The 9,597-nt window shown below is 37.7% G+C and overlaps 2 protein-coding genes across 3 annotated transcripts; one reads left to right on the forward strand and one right to left on the reverse strand.

Annotated features, from left to right (window-relative positions):
* The first annotated feature begins 229 nt into the window (after positions 1–229).
* Positions 230–1,287, forward strand: LOC147854520 (voltage-gated hydrogen channel-like protein). The gene has a single exon (XM_087331071.1). It carries the CDS (start codon positions 256–258, stop codon positions 1,144–1,146), a length of 891 nt encoding a protein of 296 aa, XP_087187197.1. The 5' UTR covers positions 230–255; the 3' UTR covers positions 1,147–1,287.
* LOC147854521 (uncharacterized) lies at positions 934–9,383 on the reverse strand. 2 transcript variants are annotated; one of them, XM_087331069.1, is made up of 11 exons: positions 9,234–9,382; positions 8,952–9,116; positions 7,934–8,018; positions 7,765–7,840; positions 5,008–5,184; positions 4,643–4,745; positions 4,308–4,417; positions 4,133–4,225; positions 3,963–4,043; positions 2,175–3,002; positions 934–2,080 (listed from the first exon to the last, which is right to left on the reverse strand). In XM_087331069.1, exons 1-11 carry the CDS (start codon positions 9,373–9,375, stop codon positions 1,988–1,990), a joined length of 1,953 nt encoding a protein of 650 aa, XP_087187195.1. In that variant the 5' UTR covers positions 9,376–9,382; the 3' UTR covers positions 934–1,987. The 2 variants fall into 2 exon arrangements, with proteins under 2 accessions (XP_087187195.1, XP_087187196.1); XM_087331070.1 differs by lacking the exon at positions 4,133–4,225 and having other exon boundaries at positions 9,234–9,383.
* Between the last annotated feature and the right edge of the window lie 214 nt (positions 9,384–9,597).

Here is a 9,597-nt window from a genome sequence, read left to right on the forward strand (position 1 = left end):
TCTATACGTGTATCAGTATGTATCTAATAAACTCACTGTTGTCTGTATGTATCTCTATGTATGTTTATAGTATATATATCTATCGACAACGTGGGGTGAGGTGGGGTGGGGTTGGTAGGTGGACTTGTCGGGATAGATAGATGTGTAACTTGGAGACAAAAAAGACAGATTGGAGAGGGGAGCTTCTTATCTCAGATATATATATATATATATATATATATATTGTGTTTGTGTGTGTGAGAGAGAGAGAGAGAGATGGCCAGAGATGGAGGAGATTTATTAGAAGAAGGGTTGCTTAGCACACCCCAAGACAAAGACAAAGACAAAGGCACAGGCACAGCACAGGAGAAGGAGGAGGAGGAAGATGGATCATCCAGCAGTTTGGAGGAGAAGCTACGACGGAGCCTTGCGGATCTGGTGGAGCACCGAGCATCGGCGGCATCGAGCCTCCGGCGCCGTCAATGGCGGTTGGAGAAGCCGAAGGCAGGGGCCAGAGGAGGAGAAGGAGAAGGAGAGGAAGGAAGAGCTGAGTGGCGGAAGAAGTTGGGGGAGGCCCTTGAGTCCACCACTGCCCACATCATCATCCTCTCCCTCCTCCTCATCGACCTGTTGGCCACTGTAATTGACATCCTACACACAATCCACGCAGACTCCCGCAACCTCTCCACTTGCCTCTCCCTGCTTCACTCCTGCACTTGCACTTCCTCCGACTCTACGGACACCTCTGATCCCTGGGAAGCCCTGTCGTATATCGGCATCGTCATCCTCTGCATCCTCTTCCTCAATATCCTCGGCCTCCTAGTCTCCCTCGGTCCCCGCACCTTCTTCTCGCACCCCGGCTATGTCCTCGACTTTGTTGTAGTAGTAACCGCCCTTTCCCTTGAGTTCTTCCTTGACAGTGACAGCAGTATCGGTCTTCTCGTCATCTTCAACTTGTGGCGCATTGTCCGAGTTGCACATGGCATCTTCGAGTTCACTGACGAGGCATGGGAGAAGAATGTGAAGAAGCTCGAAGCACAGATTAATTCAGTCGAAGCCAGACGGCAAGCTGACCTTCACACTATCAATGAGCTGCGAGCTCGCATCTGCTACTTGGAAGAGCAACCAAATCAAGGTTCACATAAGGGAGATGATCAATATTCTTGACGATCGTCGAATTGCTCCCGCTGTTCATATGATTATGGTTGACCGAAATGTTCACATGATCAAAATTATTTACCTGGTGATCTAGTCATTGATCATTGTGTAGCTTTCCCAACCTTTAAAATAATATATTCCTTCGCATCTTGTGTTGTCTTGGATATTCTATTCTAAGTTAAGTAGTGACAAGAAAACTACCGTTCATATATGTTTTTATTAAATAAATAGTAGTTTAATAAGTCACAGAAATGAAAACCCTTGTTCATCGTGCCTACTTCATAGCATGATCTGGCTTCATAACTTGAAAGTTCCAAATTAATCAACATGCAACATGCTTTTGAAACTAGAACGTGTACATAGGAATGCAATTTGAACAAAATGATATTTTTCTTGAACACTGGCCCCTATGATAAGAGAAAGTCAATTTCCATACTCCATACCATCATCATAATTTAATATCAATACCCAATATTATGTTTTTTTTTTATTAACTGCATTGGGCAGAGCAAAGAATTTAAATAGAAGTTGTCGTTCACAATGCAATGCCTTGCAATGAAATGAGGATACGAGTGGTGGATGATAAAAGAAATGTTTGATAGACCAGTTTTCATCATTCAAGTCTAGGGAAAACCAAAATGAAAGCCCTCTCAGTAAATGAAGGAACTTCGTGCAATGATGGTGGTCAACCATAATTGCGACAAAATATCTGAGCAGTGAACATCTTTAACATGACAGTGATTTGTCATTGTGTACATCAGTGACATGATACACCAACCAATATTGTGGGAAGATGCATAAAAAATTATCAATGCCTCTCTTTTGATCCAGCTTTGGGCTGTGGTGTCCATTATTTCCACAAAGTTGTGCCACCCCCGAGTGGAACTTTTGGAGAGAACATAGATGAAGTCCATATATTCGGACACAAGTTAAGCTGTAGACTCTGCCAACATTAGGAGCATCTTATGAGTCCCATTATTTTATCAGCTAGATATAATTACATATACAAAACATTCAAGAAAAGTTTGAATATATACCGGAATGCTAATGAGAGCTCCCTCAGCTGACACAAGAACGGGTAAACTTCTTCTTACTATAAGGGGAATGCTCTTCAGCCTGTGTAGAGCCTGTGCTTTTGAGGCTAATGACCTAATAGAGCAACACGGTAGAACAGGTGCAGAAGAAACATAGCTTTGATTCCTGTAAGCACCTTGTGACAAATTAAATCCCTCCTTTGCATGCCGATAGAAGAAAGCCCAATCCTTCTCTTCCATGAACCGAACCCATAAAGTGTCCACCTTTTGAAACAAACAACATTTGATCTCATCCGAATTTACCTTGTTATGGTTTTTATTTTTACCCCATGCTATCAGAAACCGGTTCGTGAAATAACAAGCATGCCCACAAGGTATCTTTAGTTGAGAACTTAGATCTACATCCTTTCTTCTACAATTACCACCAAAACCAACCCTTTGTGTTTCCTGTTCCAATGGCTTCATCGACAAATCATCCACTATTTTTGAGAGAGCCATAATGCATTTGTCTGAAAGTATGCCTTCCTGCTTAGCCTTAATTAAGAAATCTTCTGTGTCCTTGGCATTTCTAAGCTTATCAACAAGATCAGCTTCCATTTCATTAGACCCATCGATAGTTTCCACCTCAAACTTGACATCACCTTTCTCACACTTTTGATTCATCTCTGTAAAGCCTCCATGTCCACTGTTCACCTGATGATACGGCCAAATTGAGTTGATAGGTTCTGCACTCAATGGTGCCTTCGAATCATGTGAATGAGAGATTAAGAGCCGAGAACCTTTTGATCCTGGCACCATGCATATGTTGCAGCCAGCAATAGTTAATGCTCCCTGAAATTATCAAAATACAAATGATATACCACATGAAACTAAATCATATTTCTTATCCTTGAAAATAGAATGAGTAAACAAATATGTAAATCATTAAAAGACATAAAAGCAAATTCTCTGGTTTCATGAGAAGCATGTGGAAACATTCATTCAATGAGACCTCAACTTGTTAGCTTCTAATCTGAACAAGAGTAAATCTTTTCATGAGCTCCAACCTATTTCGTTACATCTAAATTTCACAATAGTATGCTAGAAATATCCGCTTCATAGTCTGCATTACATTAATATAAGTAGAAACACCCAAAACATTCATCAATGTGTCATGACTTAAACCTGAATATCCAGTGGTGTTTCTGGTATTGGGCATCAAAAACTCTTGTAATTGACATTTGGCTTTGTCCTGTACATGTATTCGTGCAACAGAAAAGAAGTATTTTAACTAAGGATTTTAACTAAGTCTTTTAAGCCATTATCAAATATTGTTTTCCTGATCTACATTAGGAAATGTATTAGAGATCAACTGACAGTTAACTCAGTGGACAGATGACTCAGGTTTTCACAACCCAGGGGAACCACAGCTATGGTGGAATGTCAGAAATGGAAATGCATCAGTATTTAATATACGAACTGTAAGAAGAAGAATTCCTCCAATAACTTCTTTTAAAGCTGTCTAAGACATCTTTCAATGCATAGCTTAATCTGCAATTTTGCTCTGTGATTAAATGCGGTATAACAGCTAAGCACTGCATGAATGCATACTCATGGGCTTCCTTCACTTTCTAATGAAGAACAAAGATGAAATTTTGAATAGTTGGGAGCTTTTTTACCAATGCAATCTACACCATCCAATGGATAAGTACTACTTCCTTTTGTTATTTGACGAAATATACTGTCAGTGGTTATCTTCCTTTCCATGACCCTCTTACAAAGAGACAATTCATTATCAAACCAGAAAGGTACCTTCAAATCGCCATGTTCAATCTGCTCAGTAAGTCTTAGCACAACCTTACCTCGAGGAGGTTTCTCTCTTTGTGCAACAAACTGAGAAAGAAAACTAAGATTTTAGAATATAAATTTGAAATAGAATTTTAGTGGAGCAGTAAAAGTTTAGATAGAGAAAAGTAAGTCACCTGCATTAATGCAACAACAGCTCTAGAAAACACTTGTGTTGTTACTTCACTAAGATTCAACTTTTCCAAATTCATAACAGCATATCCAAGGTCCTAAATATGAAGGATCTCACGAATCAGCTTATACCATATTCATGCATCACTCTGAAAAACAGCACACAATGTGCTTACATACTTCATCTATAGAGACTGTGTCTTTCAAAAAAGTGTCTCTATCTCTGTCAGAGAGACTACGCATTTCTCGCAAGAGCTTAATCACATGTGCCAATTCCTTTTTCAGGAAACCTGATATATCATCAATGGAATTAATCAAAATTTTGAAATATAGAAGAATGAATCAATGGCTGAACCCAATTTGCCCTGAGAACAAGATGACCACATTTACACATTCAGAATGCAATCTCTACTTATTTCAATATTTTAAACAAGTAGAGTCAGGCCACATTTTATAGCATACAGGTTTCCTTAAGGAACTAAATGGAAGGAAGATTAACTGACAAATATACTCACTAAATTCTGGTTCATTCAGAGTTTCCCGTATCATATTTCGCAAGAAGACAAGATTTTTATTGGATGGGTCTTCAATCCATGGTTGCATGTGTTTTGTACAAACCTGAATTTTAATCAGACCATGAGCACATGGAGCAAGAAACACAATTATTCCTAGTTAAGATTCCTATTGTTAACTTTCCAGCATCAACCAGTGCTTTATATAATGCTGTCAGAAATCCCAAAATAAAAAATTGTGTGTACTACTGTGCACACATTCGTACACAAAATAGAGCCTTCAAAAGCAGAAAAGACAAACCTGGTCCATGTTTTCTTTTGGAAACTTTAAATTTTCCCTGTGAAATCTCCCTAAAAAAACACCATACCTGTTGAAGGTCACTTTTCCTGAAATGTAACAGTGGCCGCACCAGTCGCGTTCTAACAACAACATCCTTCCCATTGAACAATTCAGGCATACAGCGCAAGATATCTGACGCTAATGGAATGCCAGCTAGCCCAGCCAAACCACTATGCCGTGATAATCTAATGACAAAGAGTTCAGCCTGCATCAAGCATTATGTATTGAATTAGCTCATAAAACCTAAATGACATGTTTATAATGTTTGAATTAGCTCATAAAACCTAATTGTCACAGTTGGTGAAACAATTTACCAGTGAGATGCCCATGAACAAGTTTTGGAAATCTGTGTTCTCAACTTTGTATACTTTACAGTAGATTTGATTTTTATTGCATTAGATAATGAAAAGGTACAATTTACACTGTGTGGATAGCTCATAATAGAATCATGTTTCACTATGCGTCCTTCGACACAAATTCTTTCATGACAATCTTAATCCATCTTTATGACACAGATTGTAACATGAAAAGCTCTAATTCACTTATAATTATTAGGTAGATCTTTATCCACTATCCTTCATTTGGTGGATGTCGATTACTTGCATCAGATTTGAGAGACTTTTCTTTCTGACTCCAAAGTGTGTCTTGCTACTTACTAGTGAGCAAGAGAGTATGAATCTTTTCCTGGGTCTGTATTTGTCTACAATTTCAGGCGCATTAAGCATTTAAGATCACAGTCCCCCAAGAAAGGAATGTCTTACCGAGGAAGGAAAAAAGCACATGTACATATAAGGCGGGCACACTCTTAATAAATAAATTTAAGGGATGTAATTCAGACATGCACCAAAACTTTCCTTTTTTAAAATCAATATATAAACCTTATGAATGGTCACTGCATGAAAATCTTAAATCATTGCAAATGCTTGTATTTCATACAGAGCCTTCCAAACTGTCTTGCTACTTACTAGTGAGCATGAGAGCATGAGTCTCTTCATGGGTCTGTACTTGTCTACCATTTCAGGAGCATTAAGCATTTAAGATCACAGGTCCCCAAAATAGGAATGTCTTCCCCAGGAAGGAAAAAAGCACACGTACATATAAGGTAGACACACTCTCAATAAATGAACTTAAGGGATGTAATTAATACATGCACCAAAAGCTTTCCTTTTTTCAAATTAATATATAAACCATATGAATGGTTACCGGATGAAAATCTTAAATCATTGCAAATGCTTGTATTTCATACAGAGCCTTCTATCGTTTTGTCTTCATGCTTTTGACATAACATTATAAACCATATGAATGGTCACCAGATGAAAATCTTAAATCATTGCAAATGCTTGTATTTTATACAGAGCCTTCTATAGTTTATGCTTGTATTTCATACAGAGCCTTCTATAGTTTTGTTTTCATGCTTTTGACATAACATTTATTACGAAACACGTTAGATAAATATCATGGTAAATACAAGCTCACACAAAATCTCTTAGGTGACACATTCTGCAAATGTCCCTAAGTAGCGTACATGCATAACTTGCAACTAGTATAGAATGTATCATGAATAGGAGGATATACTCAAAAAGTTAGAAAAAAAAAGGCAAACATATATATCCAGATAGGAAAGATGGTCAATCAATGATCTGAGTGGCATCCAACATAGTTTTCCACTAATTTGGAAATTTCAGAAGAGCGAGTACTAGTTTTTTAAATATTTTAGTGTATTACCTTATATTTGATTCTTAAATCCAATAGAGAAATATCTGATTTTAATGTTGATCCATTATCTGTAGGTGGCAATGAGAGTTGATAGTTCGGAACACTCTATTTTTGATAAACACGAATCAAAGAGACCTCTATATTTTTGATACATTCAATGGGGAACCCTCACGGGTAAAGCCATGCCCATTCTCCAATGGGTATATGCCACGTGATGATAGCAAAATTCCAGTTATATATAGAGTTTTCTTTATCAATTGAGGCACTCAACACTTGTTGGGATTAAAGGCCCTTGGGTTTATCCAATTAAACAAGAAAAACGTTTGTATATAATTTAATATTTTCTGATTTTTGTTAGTTGTACAGTCTCATTTTCAGAACTGTACTACACCGTCTAAAATAATATTTGTACACTGAATGGGATCCTTGGACAAGATTCCCACTCAGCATTTAATAGGTATTTATTACGTCATGACTAAGCTGTCCCATCAGCATTTAAAGCTCTTCTTCTAAGACCATATTCTATGTATCTTGAATAGCATATATATGTGCGTGTGGGTGTGTAATCCTACCTCGTACATTTTTTTCAGAGGTGGGCTTTTATTTTGCAGAACTACTTCTGCTTTCTTTAATCTCTCCTATGTGTTAAACCCCATGATTGTATTTAGTTTCTATATCTCTGCCTTTAGATACTTCCGAAAATTGTCATTCTATCTTCTACCTCTTTACAACACTCATGGTGATACACCACAAGACCTTAGGATTGGTGCTGTGTTGTCCTAACGCACCTTCTGTCTTCGAAAGCCTTGCTCTTTGAGTAGGCACATCAACATTAGGTGGTGTGAGTTGTGGCATGCCTCTGTATTGGAGTGGCCAGGTGGTAGAGTGTATGGAGCCATTGTATTTATTGTCAGCAAGAATTGGGAGTTTGCTATGCACCTATACAGAGTGTGTGATATGTATGATAGATATATCATATACTGTTCTATATGCCTACTTATTTTACAAAATCTCAACACTAAAATGAAATCTCAAAATGTCTTCGTGACACTGACCAGTTCCGACGGACCTGATCATCTGCATGATGTGCAGTAAGAAGAACATCCACATTATTCCTCTTGCATGCCATCTGGAGTTGTTCATACCTGAAACGTGTGGGAGCCATGAGTAGTAAGTTTCAATTTATTCTTTTTACAAAGATGTTATCAGTGATTTTACTTCTCATAGATATAAATTACCTGGCATTTCGAGCAGCTTCTTGCAGATGACCTTTAGATGGCATGCCATAATGCCAAATACATTTAAGAACTTCACTCTTAATCCCTTCAACAAAAACCACGTTATTTCTGTGAGGACACAATGTTTGTGCGATCCATTTTAAAGCCAAGAGTCCTTTAACCTAGAGGGTGACATGGATCACATGTGAAATATAGTTTATGGCTTCACAATTATCATGACTGCAAATCTCGACAATCAAACCATATTCTATGAACTACACCACAGCTACGGATAAAAGGTCTCCCAAAGGGTCTCTAATATACAGCTAAGATCTTTAGTAATCTGGAGAACGAATAAATGGGATGTAAAATCCAGTTTCTGCCTTCTAGTTTGTATGATTATAATCAAACAACGAAGTAAAGACACCATTAACTGGCATACGAGGTTGTTCAAAGGGTATATATGATACAACAAAATACTTTCGTATCGTGGGTATCTAGCTACATGGAAATGTATTAAAAATATTCTTCAGAATTACCACTCAATGCCCTTGAATATATTGTACATCATGGATTTAATCATATCCAGATTCATCCTATATTTCAAGCCATTTGTATTTCTTACGAACTCAATGACTTTGAATACAATACCATCGCTTAGCCATAATACACATTAGGATTATTAGTATATTAAACTAGCATTTTTCGAAGAGTAAGGTCATCATCTCTTAATGTCTAATATAAATAGCAAACTTGTTATTACAAGGATATGTGCAGAGTTGTAGAATAGATTGTATTTGCACAATGAACTTAACCATATCAAGATTTATCAGATTTCGTGGCAGGCTCCTTGAGATTATTATACTTAAAAACAGACCTAAGCCATGCAAGGATTGAATATAGACTTTCAAGCCAGCCTCATTTAACAGCATATTAGACCACAACGTCTGAATCACACATAAAGAGATCCAAATAACACTAGAGAACAACTTATTACAAGCATATTCTAAGGAAATGAAAAAAGTGCAAGAGTTCTGACCTAGTTTTGAGACCCTGTCATGAGCAATGAGAGCTTCTGACGAGCTCTCCGGCCGTAAACCATGATCTACAATGAAGGCCATCAAATCTCCACCTTCATCTACAATCCAGCGGCTGGCGAGAATACAAAGAGCTGTACTGTCAGGACCTCCAGAGACAGCAATGCCTGCAAACACAAAACAGAGAAGTGAGATCGTTGAAGAAGGAGAAATAGAGAAAGAAACATAATTTTCTGTTTTTAGTAGAGATTGATTAGGGTTTAGGGTTATGGTTGGATTTTCACCAATGCGAGCTCTAGGATTGACCCCTGCTTTTTTCATTTTGATGGCAAAGAGAGCATCAAATCGATCCATGTCCTCGCCCTCCTTAATCACTGTTCCGTAATTACTGACGGTCGGACGATTTTTCTTATGTAATGACATCATCAAACGCCTGAGCTCTAGAGTCTAGAATATAGCATGTGTATATGTATATATATAAAGAAAATCGTATCATTTGCAGAAGAAGGTGTTCAGAAATTTGTACAAAACATTAGAATTAGCGACGAGTTAAGAAATGGATGGCAATGTAGAAAAGAGAAATGAAGAGCTCTCTAACACTGTCTGTGCTGAAGTTTTTTCAATGGCTACTGAATGAACTCCATAAAT

This window comes from Azolla caroliniana, unplaced genomic scaffold (genome assembly GCF_043228905.1).
Source record: "Azolla caroliniana isolate FFs.n. ecotype wild unplaced genomic scaffold, voAzoCaro1.0.p SCAF_15, whole genome shotgun sequence".
NCBI classification, from domain to species: Eukaryota; Viridiplantae; Streptophyta; class Polypodiopsida; order Salviniales; family Salviniaceae; genus Azolla; species Azolla caroliniana.

Coding starts and splice junctions, on each gene's coding strand:
- LOC147854520 (XM_087331071.1), top strand. CDS start 256: ATGGCCAGAGATGGAGGAGATTTATTAGAAGAAGGGTTGCTTAGCACA.
- LOC147854521 (XM_087331069.1), bottom strand. CDS start 9,375: ATGATGTCATTACATAAGAAAAATCGTCCGACCGTCAGTAATTACGGA. Junction 9,117..9,233: donor CAATCCTAGAGCTCGCATTG/GTGAAAATCCAA, acceptor TTGTGTTTGCAG/GCATTGCTGTCTCTGGAGGT. Junction 5,185..7,764: donor CACATCATGCAGATGATCAG/GTCCGTCGGAAC, acceptor TGCTTGATGCAG/GCTGAACTCTTTGTCATTAG.